Below are 20,737 nucleotides of genomic sequence, written 5' to 3' on the forward strand. Positions count from 1 at the left end.
ATTTGTATGTGCGTATGCACACTTGATACCCTAGCCTTGGTACGTACATATTTGTATTCTGTACTTCCAGCAAAACAATGCTTATTAATATACATATATGTACATATAACCGCACACACAGGACACTCACTATATTCCTCTAAATGCGTATGTCGTTCAAGGCTAAAATTCTATGCCTAGCGACTACAAGAACAAAATGCATTAATTGGCGCAACCGTAGCGGCCATCATTCCAGTTGCCATAGTGCTGAACAGTCTAAAATAGGCACAGCGGCGCTGAAGAGTTTCAGCTATTGTACTGTACAACAAAAACTCATCATCAAAAAGTTCATTGACAAGTTCGAGCTCATAGTTCTAAGAGCAAAGTACTTTCATTCATAAAACGAGCAGCCCATACGCCAATTTTCTCGACCATTCGAAAATAGTCAATATTGCAAATCATTGAATTTTATTATAAAAATGCGTGTTCTGCTAGGAAAATTTATCGCGCGCTTCTTCCATTTTATGGTCAGTTTAATTGACCCACTGAAGCGATTATTCGAGCTATTGTGACTAAATTTAGAACCAAATTTACGTTATTGGACATCAAACCACCAACACGTTTACGTAGAGTGCGAACTGAAGAAAATATCGCAGCTTAATTGCTTTCTATGTTCCAATGTTTGAACCTAGATCAGAGAAATGTTACCTGCACACCCAAGAGATTTGATCTCCTCTTTTCAGGGGGGACTAGTTTGAAGAGTTGACTATCGGGAAAAAACTTTTAATATCTCTCTCGCTCCCTCAGTAATTTGCATGCCAGCAGGACCGCAAAGACTTCTGCCTGAAAAACACGAGCAATATTCGACAAGTTTAAGGAAATAGATAAATTGGCTGATTTAAAGAAAATTTCTGCTCGGACAGAGGTGGTAGCTTTGGTGCAGATTTTCCTCTCTTTCTTATCGGAAGATTGCCCCGGCACGACCCTCAAACTTCAGTTTGCGAATAGAGTGACCTGTCCGAAATTCAGAGAAATACGATGTTAGCTTCCCAAAAATGCTACCCTGTCCCTCGAAAGATTGGCTTCTGGAGGCAATCTCTTCTATCCTGACTGCACTTTGAGCAGCGACTATTTGCCAATTCGATTCCGAATATAGACGATCATACAACTTATACAATATATAATATATTACAATTAAATATCGAATTACAAAAATATTTTACGTTTAATATAAATTTGTTATAATTTCATGATAAAGGTCTCGATTTCTTGCTGTTCCCAATAAAGTTCCTACATTGTCGATTCCAGTTCAATGTCTTATATTTCTCAGCCAGGATAGTTGTGTTCTGCCTATGCCTCGTTTGCCTTCTATTTTTCCTTGCAGGATTAGTTGAAGTACATGATATTTGTCGTTTCTCATAATATGACCCATATACGCAGTTTTTCTTCTTTTTATGGTGGTAAGTAATTATCGATCATGTTGAATTCTACGCAATACTTCAGCATTTGTTACTCTATCTATCCAGGGTATTCTTAGAATTCTTCTATACATCCACATTTCAAATGCTTCTATTTTATTCATTTCAGTGGTTTTAATGGTCCATATCTCCATAGCATACAGAGGTACAGACAGCAAGTAACATTTAACGAATCGAATTTTTAATGTAATATTGAAGTCATGCTTATTAAGAACCTTTTTGTACTTATGAAATGCAGCCCTACAAATTTCAATTCGAGCTTTTATTTCTTTTAAAGAATTCTAATTTTCGTTAATCCATCAACCTAAGTAAGAATTTCATAAGAAATTTTTTACTCTTTCTATGAGCATGTCATTAATTGTTAAGCTTGTGTCAACATAGGTGTTTTTTCTGCTGACAATCATATATTTAGTTTTATTAATATTGATTTTTTAACCCGAAGTTTTTACTGCAACGCATAACAACATTGACTAGCTCCTGTAGTCCACTTAGACTGTCTGATAAATGAGTTGTGTCGTCAGGGTATCTGATGTGGTTAATGTTTGTCCCATTAACTTTAATGCCACTTTCTAATCCTTGGAGTGCTTCTTGAAAGATTCTTTCGGAGTAGATGTTAAATAGTAATGGTGAGAGAATACATTCTTGTCTAACGCCTCTTAGTATAGGTATAGCGTCTGTAGTTTCGTTGTTTATGTTAACTTCTGCAGTTTGCTGCCAATAAAGATTGCGTATACATTGAATTTCTTTTGTATCGATATCCATGTTTTGTAGAATCTCAATGAGCTTATCGTGCTGAACAGTGTCTAACGCTTTTTCATAATTTATGAAACACATAAACACATTTTTTTGGACGTCTCTGCAATTTTCAACTAATACTTGAATACAAAGTAGCGCTTCACGTGTGTCCATGCCTTCTTTAAATCCGAATTGTGTTTCTCACATTGCTGATTGTTGTAAATTCTTTTATGAATAATCTTCAAACAAATTTTTAATGAATGACTCATCAAGCTTATAAGTCTGTGATCGCAACATTTCCTTGCACATTTCTTCTTTGGTAGCGCAATAAAAGTAGATCTAAGCCAGTATTGTGGGTATTTTCCCGTGTCGTAAATACTCTGTGGGCAAAAAGTAAGGTAAATTTATTTGTCAAACTTCGCGGGATTAAAATTTCGCTTTAGTAATTTTTTTCATGTGTTGGCAGCACGGTTAATAACATCTGGGCCAACTTTCATGTGAATGTCATTATCAGTAATATATTTACGCTTGTGTTTACCAAACGACCAAGAGTGCATTTTTCGATTTTTACAATGTCTGATTTGATTGAGCAGAGAAGTGCCATCAAATTTTGTTTGCGGAATGAAATTTCGGCAGCGGAAACGTTTAGCATGTTGCAGAAGGCATTTGGTGATTCGACCATGCTGCAGAAAAATGTTTATAAGTGGTACAAAGACTTCAAAGAGGGTCGAGAACGTGTTAATGACTTGGAGCGCTCTGGACGACCATCGACGTCAACAGATGACCAACACATCAATAAAGTGAAGGAGTTAGTGCTCAAAAATCGTCGGTTGACTGTTAAAGACCTTACTGATATGATCGGAATGTCAGAAGGATCTGTGAAAACCATTTTGAAAGACCATTTGGGCCTACGAAAAGTCAAATCTCGTTTGGTACCGAAAACTCTCAATTTCTTGTAAAAAAGTCGTCGCGTTGATGTGTATGAACCTATCAGGACAAGTTCAAATGCAACCGACCAATCAAGCGAATATTGTGCTAAAGGCGAGGCCATACCGAAAAGAGCACGTCAAAGTCGTTCAAAAATAAAGGTCATGATGACAGTTTTTTCGTTTTTTGTGGTGTGGTGCACTATGAATTCCTTCCACCTGGTCAAACTGTTAATAAGGAATATTATTTGAGCGTTATGCGTCGTTTACGTGAAGCAATTCGTCTAAAAAGACCAGAATTATGGGCCAACAACTCTTGGTTTTTGCATCACGATAATGCACCGTCTCACACTGCACTCGTTCTTCGCGATTATTTCGCCAAAAATTCCCCGCATATCGTTCCGCAACCACCGTATTCGCCTGATTTGGCTCCTTACATTTTTTTTTTTGCCCACAGAGTATAGTTGAAAATTATTTCGAGGATTTCTATATTTTCGTCATTTATTAATTTCAGGATTTCAGAAGGAAGCTCATCTGGACCTGTTGCCTTTTTATCCTTGGATCTTTTTATGGCATTTTTTATTTCGTCTCTTATTATAACAGGTCCTGATAAGTTTTCAATAGGTGCTGACTGATACGCAGGTCTATTACACTAATAGAAAAAAAGGGAATAAATGTTTGCCAGACTTTTTTCTTCTCACAAAGATCTAACACAACTTCATTATTGTCATCCAATAAAAAATTAAATACATTTTTGCGATAAATTCCGGCAGTTTCTTTAAGTTTCTTGTGAAGATTGAAATCGTCATATAGTTTTTGTAGTCTTTCAATTTCTTCACATTGGCTGTTCACCCAATCAATCTTTGCATCACGTATTTTGCGTCTAATCTCATAGTTAAGTTCTCTGTATCTATTTTGATTTTTATTTTTGTAAGTACGTCGTTCGTGCATTAACGTAATTATTTCATCTGTTATCCACTTGTTTTTGATTTCATGTCGTTTTTACCTAGATGGTTCAACGAAAGAGTATTAAGTAACGTTTTAAGACGTTCCCACAATCTTTCCGCATTTTCAGTGTTAGAATTTAACCCAATGCTGAGGAGCTCGTCATTGATTTTGGTTGTTAGCACACTTTTAGTATTTTCGTCTTCTTTTAATTTTATTAAATCTAGTTTTTGTTGCTTTAGTTTCTTTTTTATCACAGATAATTTTGCAGAGATTTTTGATAATAACAAATTGTGATCTGATGAGACATCTGCTCCCGGATAAGTTGAAACTTTATTAACAAATGATCCAAAACGTTTATTAATAAGAATAAAATCAATTTGATTGCGAACGATATTTTGGTAGCTATCCTGAGGTGTTTTCCATGTGTATAGTCTACGCGCTGGTAAATGGAACCATGTATTAGTTATTTTCATATTATGGTCTTGGCAAAATTGAACAAGTCGGTCGCATCTTTCGTTTCTTTCGCCTAGGCCGAAATTTCCAACTATACCATCTACATAACCTTCACTGATTTTCGCGTTGAAGTCACCTTGAGTAATGTTAATTTCGTGTGATTTGGTAAGTTTCATTAATTCATCAATGTCGGCATAAAAATTTTCTATTTCTTCTATATTTTTATCTGCTGTAGGTGCATATACTTGAATTATATTAATAATGAGTGACTTCGCATTAATTTTTAATAAAAGTGTTCTATCTGATTTAGGGATAAATGCAATAACACATTTAGCTACCTGTTCTTTAACAATGATGCCGACGCCATTTCTGTGATTAGTATTTTGATTTCCTGAAGAGAAATTTGTTGTGTTCTCTGATTTGAATTCACCACAGTCTCGTTTCTCTTATTCCTAGAATATCTATATTCAATATATTCATTTCTAAAATTGTGTTTTTTAATTTTCCAGCCTCATAGAGACTGCGGACGTTCCACGTACCAATGCTAAGATGTTTTTTTGTTTTACCTCCGAGGATGCTTAGCCCCTCGATTTGCCGGAGACTGAAGGCCGTTGTTGTGGTTGTACTTGCATGATTTTCGTGGGATAATACTTTAGTGATTTCCCGTTGCCTTCTGAAGGGTTTCATAGTTTTCCATTTGTTTGTGCAGGAACTCCTAAAAAGTTACTGCTTAGGGATGCTAGTGGGCACGATGCTTATTTTGAGGCGACACCAACTCGCCTCGTCAGTGTGGAGCTTGGCATTGTGGAGTTTTGTAATTCAGGCCCACTGTTTGGCCTTCCACACCTGTGGTCCAACACCCGCTGATTGTCCGGGACTGCTTATTCGTAAGTTTACTTATTCGCAGCTAACCTTTATATCTAAAGGCCGTTCACTATCCGCATCCTGTGACCCGTTCGGCGGCCTTCAGCTAAGCCCCCGCAGAACTCCTTATATTCCGCGAAACCGGATTTTTTAGCGAATCGTAATATTTTTGCTGTGGTAAGACCGCCGCCGCATATGTACATATATAAATTCACATATTTATATTTCCATATGCCATCTTCCTGTGTGCCTGGTAATGAAGCATTTCTCCATGAAGAAATTTTTTTTAACAGATGCCTTAGACAGACTTTATATATCTTCTATATAATATATATAAAAATTCAGCCGTTTTTCGCGTTGTGATGAACTTTACGGAGAATGGCTCAACCGATTTTAACCAAACTTTGCCACATTGAAGAGACACATGTGGAGAAGGTTTGTAACTATGTTTGGTTAAAATCTCCTTTACTTCTTCGTCAACACACAGTATACATGAGGCAGCGTTCTTTTTACGCGTGTGGTTGTTATTGTAAACGGTTGCATGGAGCGTACATTTTACTCACATATGTACAAGTTAACGCAGCAGTATTTATGTCTTAATTTTCATTCCATTACATACATTTCAATGGAATGCAAACATACATACATATACATATATTTATACAGCAGTGGCTGCACGCCTGCATTCGCATAGAATAGAAACATACAAATTAGCAGGCACAGCTGTAGCTGACCGCCTGCAATAATTAATCGTAACACAATGCTGCTGTGACTAATTTAACACTTTGCTTAAATACTTCTTCTTTACACCCACACTTCGGGATAACCGAAGCAAAACCATAAGTTCAACGAGCCTGAACAGGTCGTCGCTAAAAAAGTACTTAAGCAAGGCCGATTTCTTAGAAGATTACCAAAGGTTATCAGTAATAGTGCATAGTGAAAGTAAGTGTTAAAACTAACAAGAAAGTGTTTTATTTGGTAAAGTGTTCAAGTGAAGCAGTTTCCAGGCATCAACCAAAGAGATAAAAAAAGTGCGTCAGAAATATTTAAGAGAAGAGATTGTTTTCACATTTTCCAAAGATATTTTCCCGAAAAATTTACAAAATATATATTAATTTTGCAAATGATTGATAACAAGTGAAACAGTGAATAAATGGTGTGAAAAATACACACAAAAGAAATCGGCAAAAATAATTAATATTTTAGAAGTTTTTACTTAAGATATTTAAGAGAAGAGATTGTTTTCACACTTTCCGTAGATATTTTCAAGAAAATTTTCAAAAATATATATTATTTTTGCTGATCATTTCCCATTTCTGTTCTGTATAATTTTCATTTCAACGCGTGCTCACAGTTCAAATATATTTTTAAAAGATGGCGCTAACAGTATGTTAATTTGAATTCAAGTTTAAAAACAAGAAAAGTAGCAATCAAGAGCTCAGAGTGACATAAAGAAGACCACTTTGATTCGATAAAAGAAATGCCAAGAGGTAGAAGACATGCTAACATCGGAAGTAATACACGTCACAATAGAAATGTGCAAAATCACAGACAAAATGAAAGTGAGGAAAATCATGCTGATAGATTAAGTCAACAAAGAGATCGTACTAGGCCACGTTCTCAAAACCGGCCAATAAATATCAATTCTGTAAATTTGAATGGTGCAGCAGTTCAATATAATCCACAACTTGATTATTCATCTCACAAATACGTTGTCGTTGGAAGTATGGATAAAATTTGCGGATTTCGTCAAGCATTGAAATTCAAAACTGAAACACCAGGCATGTGTTGCGCTGCAGAAAAAGTTCGTTTACCAGACATACAATATCCGCCCGAGCCATTAGCTACATTATTATCGGGAACATCACCCGATTCCAGACATTTTCTTGAAAAAATTTCCACATATAATTCATGTTTTCAAATGACATCTTTTGGTGCTGGAATAATTATAACCGATAAGTTCATGCCAACGTTCAAGGTAATACATAATCTTTAACGTTCAACAACATTCGCTGACACATCTAATGAATCATTAGATTTTATGGACACAAATTATGGCTTTTTTCAGATTCAAGGGCAAGCATATCACTTAACTCGAAAGATTGTCATCTGATATTCATAAAATTAAAATTGATGCAAATAAAACGCCTGCCGGCGAACATCGTGGAAGGTACAATCAACCAACTTCAAGCAACGAGGTTGCAATTGTTATATCTGGAGATGAATTTCAACCAAGAGATATTGTTTTGCAAAGAAGAAATGATACACTGCATCGTATTAATGAAACGCATCGAAAATATGATGCATTACAATATCCTCTTATGTTCTGTCGTGGTGAAGATGGTTATTCGATTGATATAAAACAAATAAATCCAGCAAATGGTCAAGAAACAAATAAAACTGTAAGCGCAATGAATTATTATGCATACAGAATCATGATAAGAGAAAATCAAGAGAATCACATTTTAAATAAAGTAAAGTAAATTATTTCATCAGTATATTGTTGACATGTATGCGAAAATAGAAACAGAACGATTGAATTACATTAGATTCAACCAAAGAAAATTACGCTGTGACGAATACATAGATTTACGAATGCAATTAACAACGATACCAACGTTAATAACATTGGTCAAATGGTAATATTACCTTCATCGTATACAGGCAGTCCAAGGCATATGCATGAATACGCCCAAGATGCAATGTGTTATGTCAGAAATTATGGTCGACCCGACTTATTCATAACTTTCACATGCAATCCGAAATGGGATGATATTAACCCTAGGACTTATACCCAACTCTTACTACGACTTCTTATACCCGGGTACAGGTGTGGCCAGTAGTAGCCTGTTTTACTCGTTTTCTTCTCATTTTTTCTGAGAAACCAGTTATTTTTTTTAATATAATGTTGTAGCTGACTGTCAAACATTTTAAATAGTTATAAACATATATTTGTAGCCTGCTTCTAAGAATTGCGCGCATTCTAAGTTATTTCTAAGAAGTCAATAATTTCTATTGTTGTTAGAATTTTTAGAATACAACCTTTTTTGCGCACTCTTAATTATTTAGAAGAAAACATTATATTGTACCCTTGCTAGAATTTGCTGACAAACAACATTTGATATAATCCAACTACCTGGCAGGTAAGAAATGCTTCCAGAAACTTAAGGGTTGCAGCTATATAAACGGCAGTTTTGCGAGTTTATATTCATTGTAAAGCGTTCTTTTGAAGTGTGCAGTTGATTTATATTTGTGAAAATAACAAGTCAGAAAAAATTTAAAATATTACAACATGGATAGCAGAAGGAACATGGAATATTTGTCTCCAAATCAATATATGAGGTAAATACAAATAACTCAAATATAATTTCATAAATGGAATAAAAATTAATTATTTTTTTTATATAGATTTATTTTTATATAGATTATCTGACGCTGAAAAAGAGCAGTACATACAAAACCTGTTTGACGTAATCTCAGATGATGAATTATTTGAATTTTCCTCCCCTGAAGGGGATGAAAGCGAACAAGTAGCAGTAGCAGATGGCGTGGTTGAATCGGATGTAGAAGACCCTGATTACACAATTGACAATGCCCAGGTAGATGAGGCTGATTACGAAGAATCTGACAATGAATCTGATGCTGCAGATGATTCTGAGGAGATTAATTTGCGTGCAGCTGAATTCGTAGCACGTGATGATACCATATGGAGCTCACAGCCACGACTTGCACGCCAAACTAGGCAACAAAATATTTTGCGACAGCGAAGTGGGCCCGCAAGATCAACTACTATGATATCAATAGTCAATACATATAAATGTTTTATGATCCGGAAATGGTGGATATTATGGTACGCTGCACCAACAAAAAAGCAGAAGCTACATATGCGGAATTAAACGCAAAACATCCAGAGGCGGAACCAAAAACATGGAAGAAGGTTACTTTGAGCGAAATGTATGCGTTCATTGGAGTACTTATTATGATTGGCGCAAACCGCAGCAATGCCGAATGTGTGCCGGACTTGTGGTCGGTGGAAAATTGTCCATTATATCGTGCGTCAATGGGCATTAACCGCTTTCAGGCCATACTGCGGTTTATAAGGTAACGTTTGGTAACTGACAAAGCTGCACCAATATCCGAGCTGTGGACCATGATGAACTACAACTTTGAGCTGACATATAAGCCAAGTGAATATCTAACGGTAGACGAGCAGCTCTTTCCATATCGTGGCCGCACCCGTTTCACGCAATACATCCCATCGAAACCGGCAAAATATGGCATCAAAGTGTGGTGGGTATGTGATGCCAAAAACGCATATCCACTGTATGGATAAATATATAATGGCCAAGCACCTATGGGACGGGAAACTAACCAGGGTGAACGCGTGGTGAAGGATTTAGTAAGCCGCTTTCATGGAACGGCCGAAATATAACGATGGACAATTTTTTTACATCCCTAAATCTACTGGAAAGCTTGTCATCCATGAATTTGACGGCAGTTGGAACTCTGCGGAAAAATAAGCCCTACATACCAAAGGAGATGTTGGCACACAAAGATCGTGCAGAAAGGTCAAGCACATTCGGTTTTAGGCCCAACATATCCATATGCTCCTATGTGCCGAAAAAAACAAAGCAGTTATATTACTATCACCAATGCATGACGATGATCACATTGGCGAAAGCGGCAAACCAGAAATGATCGAGTTTTATAACAAGACAAAAGGAGGAGTCGACGTGATGGACCAATTGCTTGGAGAATATACTTGCCAAAGGATGACAAAGCGTTGGCCGTTGTCCCTATTCTTCAATATGATTGATTTGACGGCATGGGCAGCGTACATCATATATTATGAGAATAATCCCAACATCAGATGCACCAATGCGAAGCGTAAGAGATTTCTTCGCCAGCTCGCCAAGGAACTGTCTATGCCCATAATTGAAGAGCGGTCGGTGAATCAGCAAGTGATGCGGAACTTCAACACAAAAATTGCAGTCGCGAGTTTCATAAGTACGGCCTTGCAAGAAAGTGCTGACAATAGGCCATCAACGTCTGCAGCTGCTGGTGTAAAACCAAAAAACAGCAGGAAACAGCTGTTTTCTCTGCTACATCCATGACCAACACAGAAGACGAACGCGTAACATGTGCAGAATATGTCAGCGCCCAATATGCACACAGCATTCTTCAAATACATTTACATGTAATAATTGTGAAAATAATGAAGACAATTGAATAATTTAAATTTGTTTGCATATTTAGTTATAAGAAATAATCAATAAAATAATATTTTATAAAGAAAATAATAAAGAAAAATGTCTTTCCTTCAAAAATGACAGGAGCTACATCACTCCAAAGTAGCTACTGGCCACACCTCTACTTGGGTATAAGTCCTAGGGTTAAGAATCATTAATATACTGGACAATCAGCTACTGATAGGCATGACATTACTGCAAGAGTGTTTAGACGAAAGCTACAGTCTCTAATGGATTTCATTGTAAAACATAAAGATTACGGAGATGTACAATGTTCCATGTATTCTGTGGAATGACAAAAAAGAGGCTTGCCTCATGCGCATATTTTAATTTGGTTAAAACAAAAACTAACCACAGATAAAATTGATCATATTATATGTGCTGAAATTCCAGATATAAATGAAGATCCAGAATTACATACTACTGTAACCAAAGACATGATTCATGGACCGTGTCGTACGTTAAATCAAAATTCTCCATGTATGGTTGATGGTAAATATTCAAAAAACTACCCAAGGCAATTAATTGCTGAAACAATGACGGGAAATGATGGATATCCATTGTACCGTAGAAGATCACCAGAAGATAATGGAAAAACAGTCACTGTGAAAATAAATAATCAAGATGTGGAGATCGATAACCGTTGGATAGTTCCGTATTCCAAATTATTATCGAAAACATTTAACGAACATATAAATGTTGAATATTGTAGCTCCGTAAAATTCATCAAATACATAAGCAAATATATCAATAAAGGAAGTGACATGACAGTATTTATAGTTGTAAATCGAAATGATGAAATTATTATACTAATTACCAAATGGGAAGATACATTAGTAGCAACGAAGAAGTTTGGAGAATATTATCATTTCCGATTCATGATCGCCATCCAGCTGTTATTCATTTGTCAGTCCATTTAGAAAATGAACAAAGTGTTTATTTCACTAAAAATACTGCTCAACAAATGGCCGAACGACCACCAGCAACAACACTAACCTCATTTTTCAACTTATGTGAAACAGATTCATTTGCAAGAACATTGCTTTATTCAAATGTTCCTAAATATTATACATGGAATGCATCATCAAGGTCCTGGGTACGAAGGCAACGAGGAATACCTGTAGATGGGTATCCAGGTGTTCATTTGGGTGATGCAATCGGAGGACTTTACACTGTGCATCCAAGTAAAGTGGAATGTTTCTATTTACGTTTACTCTTAGTTGATATTCCCGGCCTAAGATCATTCGAAAGTTTGAAACGAAATAATGGTCATCTTTGTTGTACTTATCAGCAAGCATGCAAAGAATTGAATTTGCTCGAAAATGATAATCAGTGGGATGCAACTCTTATGGATGCATGTGCAACAAGTTCTCCACACCAAATAAGAACACTATTTGCCATCATTATTACTACATGTTTCCCAGCAAACCCAAAAGAATTATGGAGTACTTACCAAGAATACATGACAGAAGATATCCTACATCAAGTACGTCGCATTACTGCAAATCCAAATTTTAATTATACAGATGATGAATTATATAATGAGGCATTAATTAAAATCGAAGACTTTTGCCTGATGATTGCAAATAAAACTCTGAGTGAGTTAGGTATGATCGCACCAAATCGTCCGAATGCAGAATTAACACGTGAAAAAGAATATGATCGAAATGATCTGAACTCATTTGTAACAACAAACCTACCAAAATTAAACACAGAACAAAGGCAGGCATATGACACAATTATAGACAATGTTGCAAATGAAAGAGGAGGAATATTCTTCTTAGATGCACCAGGTGGGACTGGAAAAACGTTTTTGTTGTCGTTAATTTTGGCCACCATTCGATCACAGAATAATATTGCATTGGCTGTGGCATCATCTGGAATAGCGGCAACTTTATTGGACGGCGGTCGCACTGCACATTCTGCATTAAAGTTACCATTAAACATGCAAGTAAATGAAGAACCAACTTGCAACATTTCTAAAAATTCTGGAATGGGAAAGGTTTTACAAACATGTAAAATTATTGTATGGGATGAATATACGATGGCTCTTAAAAAATCACTGGAAGCCCTAAATAGAACACTGAAAGATTTTCGAAATAACACAAACATATTTGGTGGTGCACTAATTCTATTGGCCGGTGATTTTCGACAATCATTCGATTATTCCCAAATCAACAGCAGCTGATGAATTGAGAGCGTGCCATAAATCTTCTAATCTGTAGAGATATGTTCAAAAACTCACATTTACTACTAATGTTCCTGTGCAGTTACAGAATGATCCAACAGCTGCTGAATTTTCCGAACATTTGTTGCAAATTGGAAATGGACGAAAGCCAATTGATAAGAATACAGGCATGATCACACTTCCAACTAAATTTTGTACCGTAACAGAATCAAGAGTACAATTAGTGCAAAATGTATTCCAAAATATTGCACAAAACTATCGAAATGAAGTTTGGCTAAGCGAGAGAGCTATATTAGCTGCCACAAATGTCGATGCCAATGAAATCAATGTCAGTATTTTGACTAAAATTCCAGGTGAAGTTGTCACCTATAAGTCAATTGATTCAATCACTAATCCCGACGCTGTAGTGAGTTATCCAATTGAATTTTTGAATTCACTTAATTTGCCTGGCTGTGGTGGCAAACATCGTTTGCAATTGCAAGTCGGCGCAGTGATCATTATGTTGCGAAATATCAACCAGCCGAAACTATGCAATGGGACAAGATTAGCAGTGAAACGGACAATGAACAATGTAATTGAAGCAACAATTTTGAAAGTCAAATTTAAAGGTGAAGATGTTTTGATTCCGCGCATTCCAATGATTTCAACAGATTTGCCTTTTGATTTAGGCGATTTCAATTTCCCATTCGCCTTGCTTTTGCTATAACAATCAATAAGTCTCAAGGTCAAACACTTCAATTATGTGGAATTGACCTAACTTATCCATGCTTTGGACATGTGCAACTGTATGTAGGATGTATATTTACTTACCACGCTAGGACAGGAATTCAGATTTTTTCTGCGTTTACCAAACTACTAAGGAATTTCATAATATTTTCCGGCACACTACTAAGGAAATCGACTTATTTCATGCCCACAGCGAAGCGAATAAATTTGCGATTAAGAAGGCCGCGCGGCAATTAAATTGTGGTGCAGAAGCTAAAGTCGGCGGAATTATTCGTTTTGTTTTTTGGCACGTATTTAATTCAGGTTCAAGTCCTGAAGTCATATATTTTTTCTTGCACATTTTTTTTTTACAATTCAAACCAGGAAAGTTTGGTAAAATTTTTGAGTTTATTTTAATTAAAATTTCTTGAAAATACTGTTTTTTTGTATTTCATAAATGGAAATTTCTTTTCGGTATAAAATAGTTCATACTGGATATGACCTGATTTTTATATAAATCAATCAAAACAGAAAATATGTACATATGTCTTTAATGTCTTTCATCAAATCCAAATTATATTGATGAGAAAATATCATTCTAATATCCGTCCAGGAAGCCAAACGCGCATACACAGATACATATGCATATAATTACGCATACAAACTTTCAACTAACGCAGAATATGTGCATATAAAACTGCGAATCGAATAAATGAGTGATTTAGAAAAGTTCATTATTAATTATAGTTTAGCGCAATCGTGAAAGACGTGTTGTGTATGAAGTACATCGTCCCGTATATGACTCAGGTTCAAGTCCCTTAGATATTTTTCTTTGTTCGATATTTTTATTTAATTTTTTATATTTGGTTTAATTAGAATTGATTTAAAATAGTGTATTCAGGTTTTTCTAATAACTGTTATTTAGAAATTTATTTTCTATATAACGTTATACATACTTCTTTTGAATTGATTTATATGTAAAACAGCCATAAAGGCAATCATATGAATATGCATTCCTATATTTAATCTCTTCAGTCAAATCTGAACTACTTACATATACATATTGATAAGAAAATATTCTAATATCCATGGATGCATCCAGAAAGCCAAACGCGCATACACGCATATGTATATAAATATATATACATATATATACATATATACAAGTCTTCAACGAACGCAAAATGTATGCATATAAAAAACAACAACTGCGACCGCCTTCTTGTCCGTCAGTGAAAAGATGAGATATGTATACCTTATGAGCAAAAAGAAGCGGGAAGGTGATGTTGACTGTTTTCTTCGATTGCCAAGGCATAGTCCACCATGAATACCTTCCATCGGGCCAGACAGTCAATAAAGAATATTATTTATCCGTTTTGAAGCCTTTGAGAGATGCTGTATGTTGCAAACGGCCGGAAATGTGAGCAAGCAATTCTTGGATTTTGCGAGATGATAACGCGCCATCGCACCGATCAAAAAGATCAAAGAGAATACGACGAAGGAGCTGAAGGCCATGTCGGCCTGCCGGGGGTGTTTGGAGGACTGGGTTAAACGTTGGCACATGTGTGTTGCTTCAGACGGGTCATATTTTGGTGCTCACACTCGCCAACGTATCGCCAGAGAATGTTAATGCAATGAGAAGGTGCAAATGTTACTGTGAGCTTTTTTTAGTACAATTGAGATTTGAAAGATTTGAAGTAAGGGAATTTAGCACACCGGGTTTATAGACACCTCACTGACTTTTGCCCACACAAAAATTAGAAACACCACACATCTTTCACCTCAACACACAACACATTAATCACCTCGACATTAAACCAATTAAATTTTTACTATTTTCGTATTTTTGAAATAATAAGCGAATACGTAAAATTTATTACATAATTTTTTTTTCAATTACATTAAAAAAAAAACGATTTAAAAAAAAATGTATAAAAAAAAGTTTGCGCCGGGAATTGAACTCGAGTCTAACATGTGGCGAGGAAAAATAGGCGGTGCGTTTATTTCTTCGACTGCTTATTTTTTTACCATTTTGTTACTTTTGAAATGATAAGCGGATACATAAAATTTATTACAAATTTTTTTACGATTACATTAAAAAAAAAATTTAAAAACGAAAATAAAAAAAAATTTCCACCGAGAATTGAAGGCGAATCACGTGGGGAGGATAAATACGCAAAGCGTTTATTTATGCGCCTGCGTTGTGAACAAAAGGTTTTGTGCATGCGCGCGACGCGAATAAATTTTAATAAAGTTCTGAAAGTAATTCATGAAGTTTTTCATTACACACTTATGCACATAAATGAACGTATACTTTATATGTAAATAAATGATGGTATATGATAATATACATAAGTACATAATATGTATGTACATGTCAATAGGAGGTATTTGCATTCAGAAAATAAAACGGTTTAAGATAAATCAACACTTATTTTATATTGTATGTCAATTTATAGTTTATGTATTCGACAGCATTTACATACATATGTATGTATGTACATTTGTATATGAAAAACAATAATGCACAAGCGCAAGAACATCATATCACATATGCAAGTATGCCCAAATAACCTTGACTTATGTATGTACACATGTCACAGCACATCACATTCTTACAAGAAATCAAATAAACATACGCACTAGTGAACGAGTTTCTTCCTAACAAGTGCAAAAACAATTCTGCTCTATGTATGTATATATACCCACTTTATGTCCTAGCATATATACATACATATACGAGTATACCTACTTGCCTTCTAAACTTCCTACAAAATAATTGTATTCATATGTTACTACTTCCATGCACGTTCATACATTCATGCATATATGCGCGAGCACAGCGCTCCCTTCTTGCTTCCGTGTACTTTTGTCTTTCACCAGTCGATATTCCTAATATTATACTTACAAAAACACAATACTTTGATAGACGCAAAAGCAACAGCAAGCGCGATGGCCGCTTTGCCACCACACATTCTAAAATGTTCTAGAACACAACAAAAACACATACCTCACATGCGCATGTCGCCCAAAGCTAAAATCTAAGCCTAGCGACTACAAAAACAAAATACATTCGTAGACGCAGTCACAGCGGCCATGATTCTATCAGCGACGGCGCTGACAATTTAGTACAAAAACAAAAAGTTCATTCATAAGTTAGAGCTCATATTTCAATTTCATTCATAAAATGAGCCGCCCATATGCCAATTTTCGCGACCATTCGAAAATAGTCAATATTGGAATATTTCGCGTGGAATTATTTGCCAATATTTGATAAATCTTAAATTTTTGTCATGTCGAGTGGCCGCGGCTCCGTATGTATGTATGCACCCTTATATGTATGTAAATATGTCTTCTAACTGTGCGACAGTCGCGAGTTAATGCGACTTCCAGCGAATCACACATTGCTGTCCGCAAAGCCGCATATATGTACTTATGATCAGAAAGTACCGGGAATGTTTAAATTAAACAAAACAGAGTTAAATTTAAAGCAAATTTATATTATCTCCTTCAAAATATGACCCGTCTGAAGCAACACACATGTGCCAACGTTTAACCCAGTCCTTCAAACACCCCCGGCAGGCCGATTTGTATTATCTTTGATGAGTGCGATGGCGCGTTATGATCATGCAAAATCTGAGAATTGTTTGCTCACATTTCCGGCGGTTTGCAACACACAGCATCTCTCTAAGGTTTCAAAACGGATAAATAATATTCTCTATTGACTGTCTGGCCCGATGGAAGGTACTCATGGTGGACTATGCTTTGGCAATCGAAGGAAACCGTCAACATCACCTTCCCGGTTCTTTTTGCTCATAGGGTATACATATCCCATCTTTTCACTGCCGGACAAGAAGACGGTCGCAGTTGTTGTTTTTTATATGCATACATTTTGCGTTCGTTGAAGGTTTCCCAGCAAGAAGAGTGCCGGTCAGGTTACCGATCACGTAACCGGCATGCGTGACCGTTACACGGTCACTAACCACACCTCTTTACAATCACGTTGTTAAGAGCGTTGGGAAAATCGTGACAAAAACTTTGTGTACGTGTGATTTTCTATCCCTTTCATACATATGGATTCGTTTCAGTGCCAGTTTCATATAAACGTAGCGACGAACAAAATAATTTTAGGCCAGCGCTGACAGCACAACGCGATAGCCCAGCGGATAGCAATGTGGGCTTCCGATCCGAAATCCTTGGTTCGGATCACAAAAAAAAATTTTTTTTTATACATTTATTTTATTTTGTTTTATGATATGTTTATGAGGAGATTTTTTTCATGGCAGAAATACACTTGGTGTTTTGCCATTGCTTGCTGATGGGCGACCGCTATTAGAAAAATGTTTTTATTAATTTTGCTTTCACCGAGATTCGAACTGACGTTTTCTCTGTGAATTCTGAATAGTAGTCACGCACCAACCCATTCGGCTACGGCGTTTGTTTACTTTGACTGTTGCAAAAATGAGGAAAAATATATGAATGAAGTTTGCTTACTGCTTACACATTTGCCAAAGGTTGACAATTTGATTCTCGGCCTACTTTGATATCAAAAAGAGAGAAAAGATATCTTTTTGATTTATTGCTTTGACAGCCACTTGCCGTTTTTTTTTTTGTTTTTTTTTCTATTGATGCAAAAATGAGAAAAAATATATGAATGAAGTTTGCTTACTGCTTACACATTTTCCAAAGGTGACGGAGCATCAAAAAAAAGTCGATTGTGTTAGAGTTGCGGTCACGCCCCAGCAAAACCTGCATGCATATGTGTTTGTAACATATAAAAAAGTGTAATTGTGTTAGAGTTTCGGTCACGCAGGTTTTGCTGGGTTGTATATATTTGTATACATATGCGTGTATGCGCGTTTGGCTTTCTGGATGCATCCATGGGTATTAGCCCAGCAAGAAGAGTGGTGGTCAGGTTACCCTGCACATGACCGCCACGCGTGGTCGTTAAACTGTCACTAGCCCCGCCCCTTTACAATCACTTTGTTAAGGTCGTTGGGAAAATTGTGCCAAATTTTTTGTGTACGTGTGATTTTTTATCCCTTTCATACATATGGATTCGTTTGCCAGTGCCAGTTTCATATAAACGTAGCGACGAACAAAACAACTTTTAGGCCAGCGGCGACAGCACAGCGCGATAGCCCAGCGGCTAGCAATGTGGGCTTCCGATCCGAAATCCTTGGTTCGAATCACAAAAAAAATTTTTTTTTTTTTTTATACATTTATTTCATTTTGTTTTATGATATGTTCATGAGCAGATTTTTTTCATGGTAGAATTACACTCGGTGTTTTGCCATTGCCTGCTGATGGGCGACCGCTATTAAAAAATGTTTTTATTAATTTTTGCTTTCACCGAGATTCGAACTGACGTTTTCTCTGTGAATTCTGAATAGCAGTCACGCACCAACCCACTCGGCTACGGCGTTTGTTTACTTTGACTGATTTAAAAATGAGCAAAAATATATGAATGAAATTTGCTTACTGCTTACATATTTGCCAAAGGTTGACAATTTGATTCTCGGCCTACTTTGATATCAAAAAGAGAGAAAAGATATCTTTTTGAGTTATTGCTTTGACAGCCACTTGCCGTTTTTTTTTTGTTTTTTTTTTCTATTGATGCAAAAATGAGAAAAAATATATGAATGAAGTTTGCTTACTGCTTACACCTTTTCCAAAGGGGACGGAGCATCAAAAAAAAAAGTCGATTTCCAAAGAAATACGAGTGCATATGTGTTTGTAACATATAAAAAAGTGTAATTGTGTGAGAGTTTCGGTCACGCAGGTTTTGCTGGGAGAATATTTTCTCATCAATATGTGTATGTAAGTAGTTCAGATTTGACTGAAGAGATTAAATATAGGAATGCATATTCATATGATTGCCTTTATGGCTGTTTTACATATAAATTACTTCAAAAGAAGTATGAATACTGTTATATAGAAAATAAATTTCTAAATAACTGGTATTAGAAAAACCTGAATACACTATTTTAAATCAATTCTAATTAAACCAAATATAAAAAATTAAATAAAAATATCGAACAAAGAAAAATATCTAAGGGACTTGAACCTGAGTCAAATACGGGACGATGTACTGCATACACAACACGTATTTCACGATTGCGCTAAACTATAATTAATAATGAACTTTTCTAAATCACTCATTTATTCGATTCGCAGTTTTATATGGACATATTCTGCGTTAGTTGAAAGTTTGTATGCGTAATTATATGCATATGTATCTGTGTATGCGCGTTTGGCTTTCTGGACGGATATTAGAATGATATTTTCTCATCAATATAATTTGGATTTAATGAAAGAGATTAAAGACATATGTACATATTTTCTGTTTTGATTGATTTATATAAAAATCAGGTCATATCCAGTATGAACTATTTTATACCGAAAAGAAATTTCCATTTATGAAATACAAAAAAAACAGTATTTTCAAGAAATTTTAATTAAAATAAACTCAAAAATTTTACCAAACTTTCCTGGTTTGAATTGTAAAAAAAAAATGTGCCAAAAAAAAATATGACCTCAGGACTTGAACCTGAATTAAATACGTGCCAAAAAACAAAACGAATAATTCCGCCGACTTTAGCTTCTGCACCACAAATTAACTGCCGCACGGCCTTCTTAATCGCAAATTTATTCGCTTCGCTGTGGGCATGAAATAAGTCGATTTCCTTAGTAGTGTGCCGAAAAATCTTATGAACTTCCTTAGTAGTTTGGTAAACGCAGAAAAAATCTGAATTCCTGTCCTAGCGTGGTAAGTAAATATAGAAACCCTCCACACGCGTCACTCGCGGGGTAAATATCTGCAATTCCCCACTAGTGAGGAAAGTTGAATTTGAAAATCCCTTATTATGAATCTACAAATAAGAACTCGAAAAAAGCTCATTTAACATTTGCTCCTTCTCACTGCATTAACATTCTCTGGTATCGCAGTCCTTTTCCGTGGATACACAAAATTGAGCAAAACTTATCCCTTAGAAAACAACTGCGTTCTTGTAGTTACATATTTACACAATACATCGGTTTGTAGGTATGCCTGTGTTTGCTTATGTCGACACAATGTTGCATACACATATCCGCGTTACCAGTTACAATTTTTCATTGTATAATATGCCAAAGTCAAAAACCACCAAAAGCAAATAGATAATTTGTCCATAATTAACATTACTCAACATTGTTTTTAAGTTATTTTAATAG

The 20,737-nt window shown here is 35.7% G+C and overlaps 1 protein-coding gene across 1 annotated transcript in view; it reads left to right on the top strand.

Moving 5' to 3' along the window:
• The first annotated feature begins 8,675 nt into the window (after window positions 1-8,675).
• Window positions 8,676-20,737, top strand: part of LOC129250253 (uncharacterized) — a 51,959-nt gene continuing 39,897 nt past the window's right edge. The window contains exons 1-2 of the mRNA XM_054889892.1: window positions 8,676-8,725; window positions 8,808-9,151. Of these exons, the coding sequence (XP_054745867.1) occupies window positions 8,676-8,725; window positions 8,808-9,151 (394 nt within the window). The remainder of the gene's footprint in view (window positions 8,726-8,807; window positions 9,152-20,737) is intronic.

This window comes from Anastrepha obliqua, chromosome 6, assembly GCF_027943255.1.
Source record: "Anastrepha obliqua isolate idAnaObli1 chromosome 6, idAnaObli1_1.0, whole genome shotgun sequence".
Lineage (NCBI taxonomy): Eukaryota > Metazoa > Arthropoda > Insecta > Diptera > Tephritidae > Anastrepha > Anastrepha obliqua.